Raw genomic sequence first — 23,759 nt, 5'->3', positions numbered from 1 at the left:
TGAACATTAGAACATTGTATCAAATAATAACACGTTTGCATTGTAATAATTATCCACGGTTAAAATTGAAATATAATTCTTTGAATCTCAAGTGTTGTAATGTCCTAACGTGACACTATTGTTTTGATCAATAGAACCTAGTGTATTGTGTCGAAAAAATTGCAGTAACTCTGCGTAAAATACTCGGTAACTGCAAAAATACTCGTGATGAAGTTGGGATGAAGTGTGATGTGATGTTTGATTGAAATGTAATGACGTGGGACGAAGTGATATGAACTTGTTCAAATTAAAATATAATTTCAGTTAAAACTAGATTTTTATTTACTTTCATACATGATCACACGTTATAATACAATCAGCCATAACATTAAAAATTGTTAGTACACAATTCATACATACAGAAAATGGAAACAAAAAGGTTTAGAAGACATTCCCTGAATATGGCCACTTAACCTTGCATTTGTTTTTAATTAAGTTTATCAGAGCATCAAAAACCATTTGCCTATATACAACGTACGGCAGCAGTGAAGAAAAAACATGATGAAGAAACCCACATTCCCGAGAAATGTGTTTCGGAAATACGTGACCACCTAACCTTTATTCGGCTGTTTTTCCCTTCGCGGTTTGGAGGGTCAAACAGGCTGTCGGTTCTGTAAAAAACCGGACCTTTCAAATTTGCAAGTTAGGTAAGTGGACCTCGTAAGACACGGGATAATTACAACGGATGTGATACACGATGCCCCATATAGACAAACTTTATTATCTACGTGGCTTTATTATCACACTTATTTTAGACAACATAAGCTCGGTGAGGTGTGGATACTTAGTTCATCTTGCGGTGGATGTACCTCTGACTACTCCCCAATTGGTATATAGTCGTGAACTTTTGTTATTTTAGACAACATTTTGTTTTGTTGGTCTAACTGAAAGTTCGGTGAGGTGCAGTCACTGAGCCTAGCGAATTAATTGTAAACAGTGGTGAAATTATGAACCATTAGTTGTCATAATTATGAAATTTGTTTTTGTAGGTGTTTTTAGACTATTACAGAAACGACATGTAACCAGGAGATCTTAAGTGCAACCAGTTAATTTTCTTTTCAAGAAACTGATTGGACTTTTGCACCTTATCACCTCTAACTACCTCATGGTGAGGTGTGGGTACTTATTTCATCTTGCGATGTATGTAACACAATTACCTCATTGGGATAGTCGTGAACTTATGTTTAATGTTATTTTAGACACTTTCACTTTTACAGCGCAAATCCCCATTTGTCATCCCCTAACTACACTGATCACTTCATGGTCTTCTCTCCGAGTTTGACGACCTTGTCGAGGTTGTCCTTTAGGGTCCGGAGCTGCGCGAGCACGCCGGCGTCCATCAGCGAGAAGGGTATGTACGCCTGCGACTGTCGCAGCTGTTTAGGCTGCAGGGACAGCATGGTCCCGTCTGCCAACAGGATGTTGCAGTTCGCTTTCTCGTCTTGTTGCATCCTGGAAAGTTATTTGTTTCTTTTCAACATACTGTAGTTTTTAAGTGTCACTAAACTCCAATATTTTAGTACAATGGTGCTAATTCCTGTAAACACCTTCTAATTTTATTTTTAGTTATATCTGTAATTTTCTTATCCGCCGAAAAGGAAAGGGACGGGTAATCGACAAGTATAAAATTTATGGAACACACGTCAATTTTTAAGGTGATCCGTTTTCCATACAAAAGTTGATGCAGTGCTACAGGAAAACGGATAGAGGAATATTGTTATAAAACCGATAAATATTAATATTTTGGTGTATTATTTTCGCAAACTAACAAAAATTTAGGGTCCGAATACGAGAAGTACCATATTTCAGACCCTCAATTTTGATCAATTCTACATTTGTAGTGGTGCAGATTACAGTGTATTTGCTGAGCGTGTAGAGGTGTCAATGTTAGTTTGTGTGCGTGATAGTTTTTTTTTTCTCTAAAGGCTTTGACTACTTGACAAGTTTAATAGAATGTCAGTGACAATTTATAAAGAGATTTTGTATGAAGAGAATAAATATAAATAAAAAACTAAAAATACTACAATCTGAGAAAAGGAATATTGGAAAAATATTTTTGTTTTAACGCATATTATTTAAACATTTTTAAATAATGGGTAAGTACCGTGTTTTAAAAGAGGACATATATTATAATAAAAAATCAATACGTAAAATGAAATGGCTGTATGGGCATAGTTCCCTTTGCCTTACCCTTCGGGGAAAACCAAATCAAAAAAAAGTTGTTGCATTTGCCGGCCTAAATAGTAGTCATTTTTAATTAATTGTTTTTCCATCCAACATACAGATTTATTTATATTCTCTTTGCCGCGGACTTTTTGGTGGAAACGGGAACGGGAAGGTTGATTTCTTCGTTGAATAATCTAAATAATCAATACGAAGTGGTGTTTTGTGGTTAATGATCACATTAAGTTAGTCGGAAAACATTCCCGATAGTATTATTAAATCGGAATACTCAATAAACAAAGTGTACCTATCTATTTTCGCTTTGCGCCAAAAAGCCGCTTACTTCGTTTGGGGTTCGGAGTAGGAGTCTGTTCCGAGGGTGGGGGCTTAGGTTTCATCATTTCATTAATCATCATCAAGAAAAAAACACAAGACATGGCTGTATAGGCATAGTTCCCTTTGCCTTGCCCTTTGGGAAAAAAAATAAGATAAATTTTGAAATTCTTATGTATAATAAACAAGGCTTTTTAGCGGGAAACGGGAACGGGACAGTTGCTTTCTTCATTGAATAATCTAAATAATTAATACGAAGTGGTGTTTTGTGGTTAATGATCGCATTAAGTTAGTCGGAAGACATTCGCGAGTGTTATTATATTGGAGTATTCAATAAACAAAGTGTATCTGCCTATTTTCGCTTCGTGCTAGGAAGCCGCTTCATAGCTCAAAAGTTTATGCGGACTTTTGAGTTAATTCGTTTGGGGTTCGGAGTAGGAGTCTACTCCGAGGGTGGGGGCTTAGGTTTCATCATCATCATTCATCACCTTTCACCATTTCATTAATCATCAAGAAAAAAAATTCGTCAGACATGGCTGTATGAGCATAGTTCCCTTTGCCTTACCCTTCGGGGAAAACCAAACCAAAAAAAAAAAAGTATAATAAACAAACATCACAGACATCATGACAGATCTAAAACTAACGAAAATCTTTTTTCTTTTTTCTATTTGACTTATTTATGAATTTTATTCAAGAAAACGTGATAATAAGTTCGACAGCAACCAGTTCAGGTCCCTGAAACAGCCCATTTCAGGCCGCGTATATATGGAAATACTACTTCAATACGTCCCAGCCTCGTCTTTTTTTAACGTCCTCGTTAAAAAAAGACGTCCTAACCTGAACTAACTAACCTAACAATAAACACCACGCGTAAATATAAGTCCAGAAATGCGCTGCAAGTCGTCTGGACTGGGCGCGAAAACAACATAGAATTCGATTAGCTGCTAAGTGTCCCGCATGCTATCACCAGCTGTCACTGACATACGTATGAAGTCCCGCGGATTTTATTGGAACTAAATGACAAGTCATAATAATTATAATGCGGATACTGCGACATCAGCGCCGTGCTTGCGGGACGTCCTGAAGCGCTATTACATCTTTCAAACGCGATGCGACAAAGTTTGAACCGACGCAATTTAGGAAAAATCTACCTTATTATTACTGTACTGTGATCGTTATTTGTAAAATCATACAATACATATACACAATTCTTTATACACAATATAATGATTATGACATATTGTGGACTTTTCGGTAGACCTACAAAAAAGGAACAATTCAACCATACGTTGTTTTGTTATATCTCAATGGGCTCAGGCAGTGTTTTCGCCGAAAGCTCCAAGTCGGCTATATTTGTAACGATAATTATGTTTGACATTCATCATCATTTTTGACCCATTTTATACAAAAAAAAATATACTTGTATAAATTATATACCCTAAAGCACGCCCATGAATCACTCTACTCATTGGTGAAAACCGTATGAAAATCCGTTCAGTAGTTTTTTAGTTAGCCGCATGTTCACTGATGCGATTAATGCCTGTTAGAATTTTACAAAATAAAAAATACGGAAATTACGGAAGGTACTTTAGTGCAAAGTACATTATTGTATAATTATAATATTATTGGTAAAAGTGATACTTTTTGAAAATTCCGTAACAATTAGACGGGTTCGCCAAATTCAATTGTAAAAAAAAATACAAAAAGTAAAAACAATTAAAACATGCACTTGGGTTTGAACCGTGAAACTTAAGAATGGCGGCGACTGCTTTACCAAATGCGCCATTTAGAAGTTAGAAGTAAAATTCAAATTATGCATCTCTTTTAATAGCTAACCTAGTTCGCATGTGTGTGTGACAGCTTCGTGTTTGTATACAAATTGAAATGACACCAAGTTTTGATGCAATGTTTCAATATGATATCTGCAGTAAATACTTCAAAATTGTAGCTTAACTTAAAGATAATGTATGTAAGATTTCGCCACCTAACATTTCACTGGGTCAGAACTCAACACTAAACGAATAAATGGAAAAAAATACGAAAACTGCAGAAGTAACGCCATCTGCTGACGCAGCGTTACCTAGCTGACTGAAACGCATCACCTTAAGCACAAATCTAAAACAACCGTCTAAAAATTTGACATTGGCCAATAACCCGACAGAAGTATGTTGACAGCACACGTCAACGGTTTGCATACCTGCGAGATACCCTTTTGATTCGCCCGGGTTATTCATTCATTTACTCATTCTTTCTAAAATTAAGAGCAATCATCCGTCCCTTTTCTTTTCGCCGGATAAGAAAATGACAGGTATAACAAAGTAAAATAAGGAGGTGTCTCCAGGAATCGGGGCCATTGTCCACTTAATTCATGTTTTTTAAATAAAAATCAAGCTATTCATTGGGAACAAAGCATAATTTCAAGTTTATTGGACATAAAGAATGTTCTAAAAACTTAAAAAGTCATGTGTAAAAAAACCTATATTACTTTTGGTGCACATTTTAGAGAAAATGCCCATAAATTATTTTTGTTTTTTAGAGCACTTACCCATGATAAGTCTCCCTAGATTCACAAAGAGAAAATTAAATCGATTTTTTTAAATGTCTAAAGAATTTCGCATGGACAGGAGGAGGACCCGGTGGTGTAATGGTTAACACGCTCGTTCCGTTGACGAAGAGCTGCGGGTTGAAGTCCCATCAAAGTAAAAAAAAAAATTTTTTTCCGATTTAATTTCCTCTTTGTCAGTTCTATAAAATCTAAATGAACCTCACAATAAAATCAAATCAACACTAGCCTGTCCTCCTCAGTCGAGCCCCGACTTCTAGGCTTCGCGTAGTACCTAAACATTTCATCTTTGAGTAGCAAACCGATGAGCTATGGCATAGTGGAGTGGATAGACAGTGGAACTACTTACGTGGAGTATGTGGGTACCATCACGGGCGAACCTGTCATGGATACCACCATCTCCCCTTGACGCGGCTGGCGCAGGACTGTTAGTGGGGTGTGTGGTGCCACCTGTAGTCAAATGCAAAAATATAAAATCTTCTATCGTGTGGGTTGTGAGTTCAATGACTCATCAACCCTGGTGTCAGGGTTACTACTATAAGAGAGGTCCTTGCTTCCCTGCGTGTACGTCTCTTCCCGGTGCGCGGGCGGCAGGGTTCAGCCTACAGTGTTCAGTTCCGCAACGCCGAGCGGCATCAGTCCCAGACAATCCGGGCAAGCGCCAACAGTATCCTGATGATGTTTTCTTAAGGATCGAAGCTCATTGAAGTGTGGGTATTGACCCCGATACCGACCCCGCCGGCGTGGTCGACGATTTCCCTCATTCAGCGCTTATCGCTATCGACCCACTAGGGTCGATTAATTCTTTCAAATATTTTTCCTCTCAGACGACGCCCTGAGCCGAGGTTCGCGCCCAACTGGGCACCCTCAGGCCTGTTGTCTTAAACGTTGTACCGGGTGAGAGCCTTCAGCGCTCCCCATTTGTCCGGCCAAGTAGTTAATGCCATCTGCGGCAAATCTACAATAAGTCACGTCAAAAAAAAAGAAAAGGTGTGTGGGTACTTAGTTGACCTTGCGATGGCCGTACGTCTGACTACCCCGATTGGGATATAGTTGTGAGCTTATGTTATGTTATCATGTTACCTTAGGAGTGATGGCGGGGTAGGCAGTGGGCGCGTTCTTGTTGTAGGCGGGCGTGCGGTAGACGGACTTGGAGCGGCGGCGCTGCGAGGTGGCGCGCGGGGGGGGCGCCTTGCGGGCCGACGCCTCCGCCGAGCGGGAGCGGCGGGGGGCGCGGCTGCTGGCCGGGGGCGCTGCGAGGAGGGGGCGCTTGTAACTTTTGACATACAATGAATCGTAAAAATCCCATAAAACATCAGAAAAGTGTTCCACACGCTGTTAGTGACATCGTAACGAATACTGAGGGGGACGATTCAGACCATGATTCCGAGTTGATATCAAGGGGAATTTCCTATCAGAAAATTCATAAGTTTGTGAAAAATCCACTTGATTTGATAAATGATTTTCACGTGGTCAGTGAAGAAAAACATCGTGATGGAACCCACATTCCCGAGAAATTCATTTTCGGAGGTATATCAGATCTGTATTGGGCCGGTTTTCCCTTCGCGGGTTGGAAGGTCAGACAGGCAGTCTGTAAACTACCAGACCTGTCAAATCTTCAGGTTAGGTAAGCGAACCCTGTGAAAAAACGGGAGATGATGATTTGCAATAGCCAGAAGCATTAGAACCGATAATATTAATTGTATGGTCTACAACAGCACATTGCACTTTCTGCACTTTTGCCACATTTTGTAATAATTAGATCGCGTGTACTCATATCACTCTATCTTATAGCATTAATTAGGTATCAATTATATTACTCTGTACTTATGAATAAAGGGAACTATTTTAGTATCAGTGAGTTATCATTCATCTCTACAATCAGCAAGCAGTAAAGTGTGTAAAGTCATGAGCAATATAATGTACCCACTTTAGGACTCGGTCGCACTCACATATTTGACATTTAGTGAGACTTACAGTTCAATTTATCAAAAAAGTTAATGTGACATGGTACCAAAGTGTATACATAGTAATGCTCGTGCACATACATAATAGTTTGACAGCAGTAATTTGATTTGATCAGCCTTACCCATCTTCTTCTTGCCGCGGTCGCCGGAGCCGTGCGAAGAGTTCTCAGTGTTGTAGCCTGCCCCCAGAAAGCACCCGGTTAGTGGAAGTTGTGGTGAACACAGTGGTGGAAGAAGATTAGAGCCGTTCACTTGAGCGGACAGAGACCATATGGACCGTTGATGAATAACACGCCACATTGCTGGCGTCAAGCGCGGCGTTAGCATGCACCCACAGTATGGTGTCTCTCCTACATTACTTTCTTTTTAAATTTATATGAACCAAAAATTAAATGTTTATAAAAATCATTCTCTCGACAAACTGAGACCAGTTTGATGGAGAGTATATCGTTAGAATGTTTCATTACTTATAGATATGACCTTATCTATTTTATCACTGGGTACAATACTTGGTTGCTTGCTTGGTACAATTCAGTGCATTGTACTAGCTTTTACTAGCGTCAAGTAGCGTCGAACTACGCCCTGTTACGCTGGCTATGTAGAGCTTTATCATGATATTGAAATAACAAGCTAATGCTTGATTGAAATCAGATTAGGGAACGCGAAATACGAAAACATACTTTTGAAATAATCTACTTAATCACAAAGATATTACCTTCAATGATAAATAAAGATCTTAAAAGTAACTTTTCTTCTTCTATTGTGTGGGTTCAACAAGGAAAAAAAAAGCTAATATAGGCATTATAATATTAGAGTCTAATGTTTAACTAACTAATGAAGAAGAAAAGAAACCAACCCTCTTCCACCAGAAATGTTGATGTTAGAAATGATGAAAAGAACCATTTAATGAAAAACCCAAATGAATAATTTTGATGTATGAATAAAAGTTGTAAGCCAATTCTAGTAAATGGAAATTCTAAAGAATGTAGTAAAAAGAAATTTTAAAGAATTCTAATGAGTCAAGAGATATTTCTAATGAAAATGTGGAATTATTTGGAAAGGAAAATTACCATCGTCATGTGAAGCGGCCCTTGCAGAATGTCTACTCCTTCGTGTGTTTGAGATCTCTTTCAGGTACAATTCACTCTTCTGAAACATGTAGAAATTCGAGCCTTAGTTAATGTAAGTTATGCAGTGGAGCAGAGTGGTGGAGTATGCTCCATACCCCCTCTGGTTGATTGAGGGGAGGACTGTGTCCAGCAGTGTAACATATATACTCTGTTTATGTTGTTTATATTTCGTATTTTTATTGACATTTGCTGTGGGCAAAAGTACAGTAAATTATTGTTTAGTTTATATTTCGTACATTATTTTGTTATTTTTGTATTTTGTTTTTTTGTTTTTGTATTTTGTTTATTTTTGTAGATGGTGATACAGCTTACCACCTATCATCATCTTGGTGTAATACAAAGTTTGGTGAGGTGTGGGTACTACTGTGGGTGATGAATAAGCTGCAAAAGTTCAATCAGTTTTTTGCAAAGTAATAAATTAACTGGTTGGACTAAGACCTCCTGGTTACATTTTGTTTCTGTAAAAACAAATTTTATAATTATGACAACTAATTTATAGTTCATAATAATAAAAACACTTTATTGCACACAAATTCACAAAACATTTACAGGATAAACTTATTCTAAGGTGGGCAAAGGCGGCCTTATCGCTAAGAGCGATCTCTTCCAGACAACCTTCGGCAAAGGATATGGTACATAATTTCACCACTGTTTACAAATAATTCGCTGGGCTCAGTGATTGAACTTTTGCACTTTGATTGTACCTCTGACTACCCTATAGATATAGTTATGAGCTTATGTTCTGTTGTCTTTTTCTTATTAATTAAGTATTTGGTGTGAGCAAAAGTACAGGACATTATTATTAAGTTATGTAAAAAAACTATAAATGCAATCTTACCAGTTGCCCCACAGTCATCTGCATGTATTGTTTGCTGATGGATCCGACCAGGATCTTGAAGGCCAGCTCCAGATTGCGTACCTCCATCTGGGCACGGTTGTCTATCTTCTTCTTCTGGTCGGCCACTGAACAATATATTTATATGATTATAATAGGTCAAGAATGGGGCATAGGTATTCATTGTATCTACTTCGTGTACCTTCAGCACACCCTGACGAAAATACATCGTACGCAGATTTGCAAATTGAGTATAGATGCCACAAAACGAGAAAGGAATGGAAGAGTCATTGGAACAAGCGGGGAAATACGGAAAACGAGTATTCAGGAGATCGGAAAGTACTAATACAATAAATACGCTACGTTTTCTTTAGATCATAACTTGTAAAATACCACGCGCTGTGTCCATGTAAGGTAGTAATAGAGTAAATAAGTAACTCACCCAGTTTCTCCAATTTCTTCAAAGTTTCACCTCCTTCCAACACCCTCTCAGTTTTCTTACTTGGACGCTTTGTTCTGGGCATTTTTGATACTTATAAACAAGAAAACACCCAGCAAGTAATTAGAGCCGTCGCATAACAATAAAACCTCACTGTATTTACAGAATTCGTCACAATAAAATAATTCAAGCTTTTCGAAAACAAAACACCAACGAAAACCGTTTTTCAAAATGGTTTTATGATTATTTGGCACGATATTAACGCTAACAACAAAAAAAATATGTATCTTCATGATCTTCATAGAACGTTATCTCTTTCTAACAATTTGCGATAATCAGATTGTATAAAAAAAAACATTTCAATTTGGATACACGCACAAAATTATATTGAATGAACACTCAATCTTTATCGCGTCGCGATAATCAACGATTTCTTGGGATTTTTTTGGATTTTGTATTTATTGAAATCCTAAAATATGTTTTTAAATATTTTTAATGTTGGAATTCCACAACTTGACTGATTACGGCTCTTTTGATTGCCCGAGCACGGGTTGACTGTGTATGGGCGGCTATTTAATCAATAGATAGCGCTTCCAGTAATATTCTCGATCCTTGTGTACCGGTTACGGAACATAAAAATATAATGTGTTTAAATATTTAATAATTACTATTATATTCAATTAAAGTACTTTTTTAGATTTATAAAAACATAAAACGTGTTAACAAATACCTAAGAAGTGACTTCTTTGTTTAGTTATTTTTCAGAACAAATAATAAGGATTGCGTCTGACTTCGGCAGTGCATTGTTATGATGAACGAAGAATGGCGGACACTGTCATTGTTAGATATCTGTTCATATTTTTACTGATAAATGCTTGTTGTGGTGAGTTTTCATTATTTTTCCTCGCGAAGTTTACTTATAGAAGTATAACCGACGTTTTATAAAAGAATTCAGTGACTGTATTCCAGTGCAATGTCGCAAAATCGAAGTTGCTTGTATACACGAGCAAAACCTTGCTGTTTTATTGTTGTTTTTCTTTATAACAAAGTGATAAAATCTCAATTTAACGTTTCCGTTTGCTATTACTACGTAAGTGGGAGCCTATATCAAGAATTCAGGAAGTTATTAGTGAAAATCTAACTTTGAAATAGTGTGTTACATTCCTCTTGTTTGGTGTTTTTTTTTGTTCTAATGTTCACTATTGTGATGTTTCTAATGTTAACTGCATTATCATAATAGCCCATTAGGGTCTTGTTTAATTTACTACGTATATACTCGTGAATATGCGGTTTACTTGTTGACCTATTTTATGGAGTGCAGTTTGTATTGTTTTGAATACATCTACAGAGTTTAATGTCAATATTTTTTTTTTATATTTATTTATTTATAGCCTTTTTCAGATATATAAGTTACATTTTAAAGTTAATCCTTAATCTACAATAACCAATTTGTGTGCCGTTGGGTAAAGGTGTCCCCCATTTCTGTCCATTCTTTTTTGTTATCCACGAATGTGGTCCAGGTCTTAGTGTTTCCAGCCATTGACATTATTTCGCCGGCCCACCTTTTAAATTGCCTACCTCTAGGGTACCATAGTGTAACAACTTCGCTCCATTTACGTCCTCCTCTAATAGTATGTCCAGCCCACTTCCATTTGAGCTGTTTCGTTTTGTATGTGATGTCAGCTAACCCTGTTTTGTCTCTTAAGTTCTTATTACTTATTTTATCGATTCTTCTTCAAATTCAAATGTATTTATTGCATTGCTACAGGTCAAGAAGGTCTTAAACAATTTTACATACATTGACTGCAGCATACAAGTCTAGGTGTACAATCTACCTAGTACCTGGTATCTATCTGGTGTATCTTTTCTTTACAATACTTCTTTCCATGGCTCTCTGAGTTGTACTTAATCTTTGATATTGTGCTTTGGTGAGTGCCCATGTTTGGCAGCCATATGTGAAGGTTGGTAAAATACATGTGTTCAAGAGTTTTCTCTCAATGTGCATACGTGTTTGGCTGTTTTTCATAAGTTCCTTTAGGGACCAATATCTCTCAAGACCTGATTACATGTTGTTTCTGTAATAGAACAAAAACATAAATTTTATAATTATGACAACTAATGGTTCATAATTTCACCATTGTTTACAAATAATTTGCTAGGCTCAGTGACTGAACTTTTGCTCTGTGATTTTACATCATATATTTCCATAAACTACAAAAACATATATGTTTACATTGTTTATTACAGCAGGTCTACCAGGGTTGGACACATCGGACCAAGACAGCCCGAATGCCAGCACACAGCCGTCAGACAACCAGCTCGATAATGACCTGCTCACGATCGATAAGATGATGGTACACCATCCCAGGTATGATGCACAAACGAATGTTAAAATAACATATTTTTGTAACAACACTATAATAAATTTTCCCCAAAACAGACATTAAAAAAAATAAAAAGCATTTATTTCAGGCGATGCCCATAAAAAAGTTACACACAGACAACATAATTACATTACACACGGACAAAAAATAAACACACCAATTAAGAAAAACAAACAATTAAAAGAATTAAAAGGCCACGTGGATCGCATTCCAGTGCCTCCAAAAAGGGCAATCTGGCTTATCTGATAATGCCTTCAGAATGCCGTTCGGGCTACATCTCACTCTGCTATTGCATGTCTTTTTCTCTTCTCATATGAGCTGTAAGTCTATGACATGGCTCAAATATTATGTAACAACTAGGTTCAACAATTTAGTGAGTAGTAATGGGCGGCCAAGAGTGGATTTAAAGTGCAATCCGAAGTATTTCATCTTATTTTTGATCTTGTGATAATCAACTGGACATTGCAAAAATCACCTTCTGCCTCAGGAAGTAGTCTCAGGAATCAAACCCCTTCAATGTTTACAATAGTTCGAACTTTTCAGTGACATATTATGTACAATTTACAAGATAAGCTTAATATTCATTTAACATTTACTTTTACGCTGCCAGAAGAGGGAAATTTCCAAGGTAAAACCATATTTTTTTTATTATTGTAGGTATATAAGTTGTTCAGACACCAGTAGCCTGCCTTGTATTGTAATGTACTCAATTATGTCCTTTTCACACATCATCATCACTAATTTAACAGCCACACTCTTGTTATAATGATAACCACCAATCCGCACTGGGCCCGCGTGATGGTTTAAGGCCTGATCTCCCTATCCATCCATAGGGAAGGCCCGGGCCCCAACAGTGGGGACGGTAATGGGCTGGTGATGATGATGATTCTAACAATATATAACAACTTTATTACCATACAAAGATCATAAATTAAGTTCAGGGGATAAGGTAATTCTAAAATTATCCCAGCATGTTCATTCATTATAATTTACTGTCTTTTGTCATAATTTCTTTATCAGTAGCCATTTTATCAATGAAATACGATTCTGTTATGTTGTTTGAGTATTGAATTACTCGTTTATCATTATCTGTATGTTATGAATCATAGTAAAAAGTATATTATTAGCAAGAAGATTATTATAGTAAGCAGAATATTATGCATGTAATCACAGGTTACACGGAATCATTACACATAGGATGTGGTTATGTGGGACTCCCCGGTTGTCGCCACTTGGTATACCCACTAAAATCGAACGACGAATCCCCCGATTCGCCACCTGAAGGCAACTCTGTTGTCTACCTGTTTTGGGTTCCTGACGAACATAGGCGTTGTATGACGACTTCGTATTATTTTTGTCGATTTTATTAAATCTACACAGCTGCGTAGTCGCTAAGTTGGCGTCCAGTTTTCGACGTGTTTTTGTATGTCGCGCGTGTACAAAACTGTTTGCAAAAGAAATTTTCTAACATACATACATACATATATAAACTCACGCCTATTTCCCACCGAGGTAAGCAGAGACTATAGGATTCCATTTGATTCGATCCTGACACACTTCTCTTGCTTCCTCCATCCATCAATCGCTTCATACACGCGCGCCGGTTCAGAGTAGATCGTACTAAACCTTTTCTAAGGGCATCTCCAATTTGGTTAATGTAAGTCCTAGGTCTTCCTCTGCCAACCCTACCATCAACTTTCACAAAAAAGAAAAAAAATCTAAAGGCAATATAAACCTTCCAGATATAAATGCTACCAATGCGATCCGCCCGACTGCGACGAGCAGCCGTCATACTGCTACGACGCGCTGTCATGCTACAAGTCCAGCGTGCGCGCCTCGGACGGCACACTACGGCAGTCCCGTGGTTGCTCTACCAGGAGAGACCACTACCAGCTCACTTGCCGGGTGAACCAGCAACCAGGGTAAATATAGAATAAAAAATTATACTACGTAGAACGGTAACCAGGGAATGCAATCTGCAAGATCTCGCGAGATCTCCTCTAATTTTTCGAGATCAATCCCGAAGCATAATGTGACGAGATCCCGGGATTGACGGGATTGGGCGAATCTCCGTGAGTTATACTTTTTGTTTTGATTGTGCTGATTTCCAAAGAAAACTTAATTATTTAGTAATATTGAAGAAAAAGTTTTCGTTTTCTTTCGAAAAATATTTTAATTAACCTCACTATCACAAACAAGCAGTTGTCATCGTTTTCAGCCATCCTAACTTTACGTTGGATTGATATTTCTAATCCCGCGGGATCTCGAATTTGCGATCTCGAGTCGGGATTGCCCTAACGGTAACTCTTCGCCCCGCACCAATTATTATCGGGCGGCAACCTAGGTTTACCTCACCCCCTCTTGGTTTTATTTTAGTCTAAATGGCCATAAGGACTAAGGGGGAGCGCGAGCGAACTGTGTGTCGCACATTCACGGTAAACCGGCCCATGGCAAGAATGAAATTTTCGTATGGAATATTCGAGTATCTAGATTACAGGCGCCTCATCCAGCGGCGTAGTGTGGGTATCGGCCGCCCGGGGCGGAAGACAATTTTGCCGCCCTTTTATTTAGATATTTCAATTTACAAATTGCCACAGCTTTTTTTTGTTTTAAATTGAATGACGTTTATATTCGTTACGCGCGTTTTTTAAATATGAAAAATTAAATGTATATTTTTCCATCTTTCTGAGAGATTTTCTTAATATTTTTTCCGTAAGAACCTTGTACAGATTATTAGTAAACTACAAAAAAAAATCCGCCAAATCGGTCAAGGCGTTTTTATGTTATGTCGGGACAACGGAAAAAGGGTTTCATTTATATTATGAAATTTTGCCGCCCCCTAAAAAGTGCCGCCCGGGGCGGGCTGCCTCTGCCGCCCCCACTACGCTACGCTGCTGTCCTCATCATACTTTTCTTTCCAGCTTAAGGAAGCGCCACGCCGGGCACCTGAACATAACCTGTTGCAAAGGGGACCTGTGCAACGCGGGCGGGTTTCCCTCTCTCTTCGAGTCAGCAGACGTGGAGAAAGTGTCAATGCCGGCATGGAGGCTCGCGGCCGCTCTGTGTGCCTGCCTGCTGGCGCTGTGTGCGCTCGCCGCCGCCGCACTGGCGCTGCTGAGACGCAGCCACAGGTGAGACTCACTTAATGGTCGCCACTGTAAGTGACCGACATAGCAAGGGTATAACTGTCAGTGACTACAATGACAAGGGTGTGACTGTAAGTGACCGATATAACAACGGAATTACTGTAAATGACCGACATAGCAGGGGACTAACTGTAAGTGATCTACATAGAAAGAGACTGTAAGTGACAGACAGCAAGGGGTTGACTGTATGTGACCTACATAGCGAGGGGCTGACTGTAAGTCGAAAGCACACACACACGCACAGTTGGTGTTATGTTTATTTGCAATTTCCGATTCTTGTTATATTTAAAAACAGTAAAGACAACGTAAAAAGAAAAAAAAATGCCACTAAAAAAAGAAAATTAAAAAAAAAATGCTACTTAGGTTCTATGACGATCTTGTGATGCGTCACAGAACCGCTACTTCACAAGCGCACCCCTGATACCGGGCAGCAGCGGTATCAGTACTGGTTGGAGGCCGAGGAAATGGATTCTGGTAGGGCTCTAGCTAGAACATTGAGAAATTGTTCGGTGTACTGCGGAACGGAAGGCGATTGGGGCAAGCACCGTTCTACACGCCCTATCTATGGAGTATTGGCGATTACTCCACCGACAAGAGCGCAGCTCTTAAATAAAGAGAGAGAGAAAGACAACGTGTGCATCTTAATTTCAGGTTGCGCGTGTCCAGAGCGGCGCTACACAAGTTGGGTGCTGATTCCAACTACTTCTCGTCAAACATCTACAGCCCGCATGTTACCAGCGCCTATTATGAAGGTCAGTTCGATTTATTAGTATGTTTGAAGTTCGTTCTCTGCTGGGTGTGCCTCTCCACTATTTTTTTTATTATTATATGTCTTTTTCATATCTCGGGCCTATGGAGGCCCGGACTTTTGGAAGGCGTGCGTGGGGCCGAAGCCAACACGTAGAGGCCCCTTAAGACAGTTTAATCTAAATGTGGTGTGACACCAACCGGCGATTATCCCTGTATGCACTATGGGAGTGCACCCAAAGACAATCCCCGGTTCGTGTAGGACTATTGCAGATTAAGGGAACAAAGGGAACTGGGCTATTGGGTTGGGGGTTAGTGGACCGGGATACTGGAGCTATGGGGGACTATGGCGCCTGCTCGACCAATGTTGGTAAACATGGATAAATGAGCAGGCGGCGACTCGCCACTCACTGGATGGGCCACCTATCTAGCCGACTTATTATTATTATTATTAAGCCTTAAGTAACACTAATATAAATGCAATGTCCTGCAAAATTGCATAAGCAATTTGTCTGCAGGATCACAGTCTCACTCACATGGTTAAATTACAAAAAATAAGAAAGAAATAGGTATGTGCTAAATTAAATCTAATAAATATTTTTTTAACTTATTTTTAAACATTTTTGGCTCATTTTTAGTGTTCTCAGGCAAACTGTTGATGAGATAAGGTATGCGCTTACTTAGGGTCCTATCCCCATAATAATTGTACACTCTCGGAACAACCAGTTTGCCTGAGGCCATTGATCTTGAATGACATTGGGCAATAGCTTAATCTATATGGTTCCTAGTAACAGTCTTAGAGTTCGAATACAATGTGTCCCTTTTTGTCCCTCTCCGGAAACTCCATACAACAATCTCGTAAGTGCGAGCGAGACAGACATACCGCACGGGCTCCCCTTTACACCTTACGGCTTACGGCCATAAACTTAACCCCTTTAGGTCTTACTTACTAGATTAAAGTAAGACCTAGAAGGGGTGAGGTAAATCTAGCTCGGCGCCCGATACGAATTGGTGCGGGGCGGAGAATGTCCGTTCTACACATTTTTTAATTCTATGCTTGAGCGACACTGGTTAAAGAAAAAAAAACGAAAATTCAGATTTTATTAAATAATCAGTATTTTATAATTTATCTTTGATTTATCCTAAACCATAACATGTCTGAAGCATTTCCCACTCCTGTATATATATATATAAAAAATCAGCTGCCAAATAAATTAGCCAAATAAAGATTATAATACACAAAAAAAAATCAAAAATATCTTTATTCAGTAGGTAACTTAGTTACACTTTGGTGCTAATTCCTGTAAATACCATCTAATTTTATTTTAAGTTATATCTGTCATTTTCTTATCCGCCGAAAAGGAAAGGGACGGGTAATCGACAAGCATAAAATTTATGGAACACACGTCAATTTTAAACACAAATCTAAACCAACCGTCTAAAAATTTTACATCAGTCAATAACCCGATACAGTTAAGTAGACAGCACGTCAAACGGATTGCATACCAGCGACGTACCTTTTTGATTCATTCATTTACTCATTCTTCCTAAAATTAAGAGCTGTGAATCATCCGTCCCTTTCCTTTTCGACGGATATGAAAATGACGGATATAACTTAAAATAAAATTAGGCGGTGTCTGCAGGAATCGGGGCCTTTGAATCGTCAATTTTTACACAACGAACGTCTCATCCGCCTAAAACTACTGCAGCTTCCCACAACCTGTATAGCCGGGGAAAAGAAGCTGCAAAAAAAAACCTCGGCACAGGGCCCTAGACGTTCTTTAAACAATATAAACATAAAATATTTTTATACAATTGAGTAATTTAGCTGCCTAATATCAGTTCTCAGACAGTTAATCCCATGCATTCATATCTTGTAAATAATCACTAACTTTATAATAATATTTTTTGGAAATAATTATATATGTTCCTTGTGTATGTTTTATTGGATAAATAAATAATGTTGTCAGGTATAGAGGGCAGCCAGAACGGCGGCGGGCTGAAGGCGGTGGCGGCGGGCGACTCGACGCTGCGCGAGTACCTGGAGTGCTCCGTGAGCTCGGGCTCCGGCTCCGGCCTGCCGCTCATGGTGCAGCGCACGCTCGCCAAGCAGGTGTCGCTGCTGGAGTGCGTCGGGAAGGTACTACGCAATACCACACCCCGGATATTTCATACATCATCATCACCAGCCTATTAACGTCCCCACTGCTGGGGCACGGGCCTTCCCTATGGATGGATAGGGAGATCGGGCCTTAAACCATCACGCGGGCCCAGTGCGGGATTGGTGGTTATTAACGACTGCTAATGCAGCCGGAACCAACGCCTTAACGTGCCTTCTGAAGCACGGAGGAAGTCGAAATGAAAACTTTTTTTTTGTGGTCACCCATCCTATGACCGGCCTTTGCGAAAGTTGCTTAACTTAAACAATCGCAGACCGAGCGCGTTTACCGCTGCGCCACCGAGCTTCTAAACTTTATACATAACCCCTCGTTTTACACAGACCCTATTCCCGATACCGACCCTGCCGGCGTGGTCAACGACTTCCCTCAATCAGCGCTTATCGCTATCGACCCACTAGTGTCGATTAATTCTTTCAAATATTTTTCCTCTCAGCCGACGCCCTGAGCCGAAGTTCGCGCCCAACTGGGCACTCTCAGGCCTGTTGTCTTAAACGTTGTACCTGGTGAGAGCCTTCAACGCTCCCCATATGTCCGGCCAAGTAGTTAATGCCATCTGCGGCAAATCTACAATAAGCCACGTCAAAAAAAAAGGACATACATATTACCTATTAAGACCATTGTACTTCTTCTTCTTATCGTGTGGGTTGCGAGGTGGAATACTAGCCTCATCAACCCTGGTGTCAGGGTTACTATTGAGCCGCCAAAGGCCCCTGACATGGCTCATGTTACGACTACTTACTTACATCAGTAAGTAGTAACCGGGACCAACGGCTTAACGTGCCTTCCGAAGCACGGATCATCTTACTTTCGGACAATCAGGTGATCAGCCTGTAATGTCCTAACCAAACTAGGGATCACAAAGTGACTTTTGTGATATGTCCCCACCGGGATTCGAACCCGGGGCCTCGGGATCGTGAGTCCAACGCTCAACCACAGAGGCCGTTGACCATTGTACTATCTAGGAAACTAATAAACCCACTTCCCCAGGGCCGCTACGGGTCGGTATGGCGCGGCGTGTGGTACGCGGACAGCGTGGCCGTCAAGATCTTCTTCTCCCGCGACGAGGCGTCGTGGCGGCGGGAGACGGAGATCTTCTCCACCGTGCTGCTGCGGCACGAGAACATCGTCGGCTACATCGGCTCCGACATGACGAGCAGAGGGTCTTGCACGCAGGTTGGTGTCACGCGGGTCTTTAACCACAAATAACAATCAGATGGACTAAAAATTTCAAATACTGCTAAACAGTAGGACTAGGGCCCTGTGCTGGGGGGTTTTCTGGCCACGTCTTTCCCTCAGCGTTACAGATTCCGATGTGGTAGTAGTTTTACAGCTAGTTACATAATATGTAATTTAATTTTTGATGTTCAAAAAGCGCTAACTTTGTGAGTCAATTTTGAAAAATAAATATTTTTTTATTTTTTTTTATGGGAATACTTTAAATACTCTATTATCCAATTTGTTATTGAAAAATGAATGAAGGAATGAATAAACACTTCATTACACACACAAACACAGAACTGGCACAAGGAAAAACTAAAAGTGAGCAAGTCTCCAAAAAGGCGGCCTTACCGCTAAAAGCGAAAAAAACTATGGGAAGGTGTATAAAAAGCTACGCAGTTCACATCCTAGGCGCGTGTGCCCCGTCGGCTTTTGTCACGGTCATTTTATCGATTCTGATGATATAATTATGTCGTTTTGTCGATTGGTGCTAATAACCCAAACAAAATAACCAAATATATAATAAAGGGTTTCCACTGACGCGGAGATCGGCGAAGAAGAGCGGAGATGTGCGAATTTGACCAATTACAGCGTTCGAGAGAGCGAAAAACAATGACGCTCTGTCACTCTGTCCCTCACGGTTATTGGTCGATTTCTGCACATCTCCGCACAGATCCGCGTCAATGGGAACGCAGCCTAAGAGGTCGTCTTGTATTCTATTCATTGTATTCTAACGTTTAACATTTTATAATTTAAATAGTTGGCTTTTGTATTGTAATCTCTCTCATTTTAATTCATTTGTTTTGATTATGTGCTTAAATTCGTATGCCTGACGGTTATAGCAGTGGCTCCTAATTTTTCTTTTTTTTTTTCCCCTGTGTTTTGATGAATAAATAAATTTGTATTTTAGCTATGGCTGATAACCCACTTCCACCCGCTGGGCTCGCTGTACGAGCACCTGAGCCGCACCACGCTGACGCGCCACCAGATGATGACCATCTGCCTCTCCATCGTCAACGGGCTGCTGCATCTGCACACAGAGATACACGGCACACAGGTATACATCATCATCAGCCCATTAACGTCCCCACCGCTGGGGCACGGGCCTTCCCTACGGATGGATAGGGAGATCGGGCCTTAAACCATCGCGCGGGCCCAGTGCGGTATTGATGGCTATTAACGACTGCTAATGCAGCCGGGACCAACGGCTTAACGTGCCTTCCGAGATAAAAACTTTTTTTTTTGTGGTCCTATGACCGGCCTTTGCAAAAGTTGCTTAACCCAACAATCGCAGACCGAGCGCGTTTACCGCTGCGTCACCGAGCTCCACTCAACAACAGCTCAGGCCTATGTAAGATAATTATATAATAGTGTATTGCACTGCGTTGTAGGGTAAGCCAGCCATAGCGCACCGCGACATCAAGTCCAAGAACATCCTGGTGAAGGCCAACGGCGAGTGCTGCATCGCCGACTTCGGGCTCGCCGTGACGCGGCGCCACGCCGCCCAGCTGCGGCCGCAGCAGCCGCCGCAGGGGACCAAGCGGTACATGAGCCCCGAGCTGCTGGATCACAGGTAAGTGATGTAGACCGTGACTCATTCCTCCGTGCACATGCTTAATGCACTCCTTCCATCAGTACCAGGGATGTTAAAGAGCTCCGTAACGGCATCTCAAGTGCGGTTTTCACTAACACAGTTGGCTCGACCATTATAGACGGTGATACGGCTGACAAATAGGTCTGTGAGATGTTTGTTCATCTTGAGATGATGTACTGACTACCCCAATTGAGATAGAGGCGTGAGCTTCTATAATATACTTAAACATTTGTGTATACCATAAACAATCTTAATATTTTAAATCTGTCAGAAAATAAATTTAAAGCTCACTCAATGTGAAGCTTACTTTATATAAAAAAAGCTTATTATAATATTAATAATTACCTAAATGATAAAAATCTCTGGTATTGAATGTGTTCCTCTAGTTATTAAATAACTTGTAATGTACCCTCATTGATTTAAAAGATGTGTTGCTGTTGCAGTTTCTTGTTATTTCTTCTCCTCAGCCATAACACCTTGCGAAATGACGTAAATTCAAAAATGTTACATTGACGTTCAACAAGTTTATCCATGATAATTACGTTGAATAAATGATTCTGATTCTGAATCTCGTTTCTTTATAAAAAACAGTGTTTAAGACGATTGAACAATTTGTCACCGCAGTATAAACATCCAATGCCTGGAGGCGTTCCGCAAGTGCGACATCTACGCGCTGGGGCTGGTGCTGTGGGAGGTGTGCCGCCGCACGGGCCCGCAGGCGCGGGACTGGCGGCCGCCCTACCACGACCTGGTGCCCGCCGACCCCAGCTTCGACGAGATGAGGAAGATCGTCTGCGTCGACGGCGCCCGCCCCGACCCGCCCAGCGACACACATCCCGTGAGTTATAGCCTGACAGTACAAACAATCATACTATGTATATTATAGAATAGAAGCATCATCATCATCAGCCCACACATTTCTTGTTCGATGAATGCTTCGGTGAACCGTTCGTCGGTAAAGGATGGGTTCCATACAAAATTGACACGGAAGAATGATCGTTCGTTAAAAACATAATTCGAAAAATATTTCAGTCGAATAAGCATTCATCGAACTACTGACATTCGAACTAAAGTTACAGTCCCGGTTTAGTAAGTAACATTGTAAAACATTTAGATTAAGCTGTTGTTATCCAAAATAAACATAAATAAATAAATACCGCTTAAAATATTTTATTTTCTCGAAAAAGCTTTTTGTATTAGAAAACAACTTACTTTTCTTCATTAATTTCAAATTTCGCGCGGATACGGTTGGTCACGTGACCTTTTGTCCTGTGACGTCACGTTTCAACAAACAAAGAAACTGTCAAACAGTATAACATGAAACCTGACAGATATTTTTTGTTTAATTTTGTGAAATGTTTTAGTATCCTATTCACGGATATGCGCGATATTTTGGTTTGGAGAGCCAGCTTATTTTGACTGCGACAAGGATTTCGCCGAATTCGCACTCTAGTAAGTTTGATATTAGCGGGAGCCCTGACGGAGCGCGGGCGGTCACATCTTGCACGATCTTCGATAGAAGAGGTCTTATATCCCTTTAGGGTAATATACACAAAGTTGCGGCTTGCTCCTAAGCATTTGATTTCATTAAAATTCTCCATTGGTTTTTTTCCAGCGTTGAACAGAGTAACTACGGTCGACCGCAAATCTTTCGTTCGCGCCATTTTTATAATGAATGAAAAAATATAAAAAACCTGCTTAGATATTCCCAACATTCCAAATTCAAAATTTAAAAATATAAAATTACCTTCCAGCACTCTTTAGTAATAAAATAAGTTTTTATATTACGTCTCAAAACTTATGAACACACGAGGTAATTAGCAGGATAGAGATTCTGTGACACTGACTTACACCATTCTGTAACTGTACCTACCTATCCTGAGCGAATAAATGATTTCTGATAACGTAGATGTTCTGTCGACAGACCATGGTGGGTATGGCCAAGCTGATGTGTGAGTGCTGGCACGGGAACGCCTCGGTGCGCCTCCCCGCGCTGCGCATCAAGAAGACGCTGCTGAAGCTGGCACATCAGGATAACGCCATACAGCTCAATGAAGACAACGAGGTCTCCGTATAGTCACAATGCTGGTAAGCATTTTCATGGCCATGAAAATGTGAATGTATGCTTTTATGTAAAAGTCTATAGAAAATCAATTAAGAAGCTAAATGTCGTCGGACTTACACTGAAAACTACGTAAACGCCATTTTGAACACAATCTGATGTGATTATCTTTAACAAAACATCGATTTCTTTCAATTGGGTCGTGTACTAGGCTCAAGATAAATTATGCAATTCTGATTACTAAATAAAGACAGATCTAAAACTAACGAAAAACATTTTCTTTTTTCTATTTAACTTATTTATGAATTTTAATCAAGTGTAACGTAATAATAAGTACGACATTTTATCATGTTTTCTATGACGTCACATTGTGCTATTTCCTACAAATTCCATAGTAATTTCGTATTTTGACGTTCAGTAAAAAGTAACTGATTTGACTAGTTGGAATCTAGCCTATTAATTTCAATCCGAGTAACAATTGAGACTACAATTTGTTACTTCGATTGAAACTAGCGTGTCTACAGATTTTTGTTAACAGATTTTTTAAAATGGCGCTTACGAAGTTTTCAATATAAGCGACGTTATGCAGTGTGTCTACTGTAAATTGGCAGAACACTGTTCCCACCGCCATCTTGGTAATAGGACGCCATTTTGATAAAAATGCCATGGCATAAGAAAACCAGGTATGCTCAAACAGCATTGATGACGTAAGTGTTACCATTCAATTGGTATCTCCAACATTTCAAGGATGTCGAAGGAAGGTCGTTTTATTATTGAAAATTAAGCGAATTACTGACTAATGTATTTAATTACTATTATTTGTTACATAATATATAAAAATCATTAAAACTGTACGTAAATCTTTTACTAAAATTACAAAATTTCCTTGCAAAGTAAATTCAAAACATTGGTCGTGGGTAATTTATTTTTTACGAAATGGCAACACAGGGTGGGATGAC

General features: G+C 39.7%; 2 protein-coding genes across 3 annotated transcripts; one reads left to right on the top strand and one right to left on the bottom strand.

Moving 5' to 3' along the window:
- Nucleotides 1–297: 297 nt before the first annotated feature.
- On the bottom strand, nt 298–9,708 carry LOC126376682 (uncharacterized). The gene is made up of 7 exons (XM_050024233.1): nt 9,473–9,708; nt 9,034–9,158; nt 8,136–8,214; nt 7,188–7,244; nt 6,182–6,351; nt 5,448–5,548; nt 298–1,491 (listed from the first exon to the last, which is right to left on the bottom strand). Exons 1-7 carry the CDS (start codon nt 9,552–9,554, stop codon nt 1,293–1,295), a joined length of 813 nt encoding a protein of 270 aa, XP_049880190.1. The 5' UTR covers nt 9,555–9,708; the 3' UTR covers nt 298–1,292.
- Nucleotides 9,709–10,255: 547 nt separating this feature from the next.
- On the top strand, nt 10,256–23,546 carry LOC126376544 (activin receptor type-1). Of its 2 annotated transcripts, none has more exons than XM_050024010.1 (11): nt 10,256–10,352; nt 11,717–11,837; nt 13,596–13,775; nt 14,775–14,984; nt 15,651–15,751; nt 17,717–17,886; nt 18,914–19,099; nt 20,055–20,201; nt 20,536–20,717; nt 21,363–21,576; nt 22,663–23,546. In XM_050024010.1, exons 1-11 carry the CDS (start codon nt 10,292–10,294, stop codon nt 22,813–22,815), a joined length of 1,725 nt encoding a protein of 574 aa, XP_049879967.1. In that variant the 5' UTR covers nt 10,256–10,291; the 3' UTR covers nt 22,816–23,546. The 2 variants fall into 2 exon arrangements, with proteins under 2 accessions (XP_049879967.1, XP_049879966.1); XM_050024009.1 differs by having other exon boundaries at nt 10,289–10,352; nt 17,723–17,886.
- The last annotated feature ends 213 nt before the right edge of the window (nt 23,547–23,759 follow it).

This window comes from Pectinophora gossypiella, chromosome 21, assembly GCF_024362695.1.
Source record: "Pectinophora gossypiella chromosome 21, ilPecGoss1.1, whole genome shotgun sequence".
Classification (NCBI taxonomy): domain Eukaryota; kingdom Metazoa; phylum Arthropoda; class Insecta; order Lepidoptera; family Gelechiidae; genus Pectinophora; species Pectinophora gossypiella.
Note: the sequence above shows the minus strand (reverse complement) of the source record. Positions and strands in the feature narration are given on the sequence as shown.

What these genes read in the sequence shown, in the direction of transcription:
- LOC126376544 (XM_050024010.1), top strand. Translation starts at nt 10,292, where the DNA reads ATGGCGGACACTGTCATTGTTAGATATCTGTTCATATTTTTACTGATA. An exon ending in ATGATGGTACACCATCCCAG is followed by an intron (nt 11,838 to 13,595) that starts GTATGATGCACA and finishes TAAACCTTCCAG; the next exon opens with ATATAAATGCTACCAATGCG. An exon ending in TACCAGCGCCTATTATGAAG is followed by an intron (nt 15,752 to 17,716) that starts GTCAGTTCGATT and finishes TAATGTTGTCAG; the next exon opens with GTATAGAGGGCAGCCAGAAC.
- LOC126376682 (XM_050024233.1), bottom strand. Translation starts at nt 9,554, where the DNA reads ATGCCCAGAACAAAGCGTCCAAGTAAGAAAACTGAGAGGGTGTTGGAA. An exon ending in GAAGAAATTGGAGAAACTGG is followed by an intron (nt 9,159 to 9,472) that starts GTGAGTTACTTA and finishes TATATTGTTCAG; the next exon opens with TGGCCGACCAGAAGAAGAAG. An exon ending in ATGGTACCCACATACTCCAC is followed by an intron (nt 1,492 to 5,447) that starts GTAAGTAGTTCC and finishes ATAACTTTCCAG; the next exon opens with GATGCAACAAGACGAGAAAG.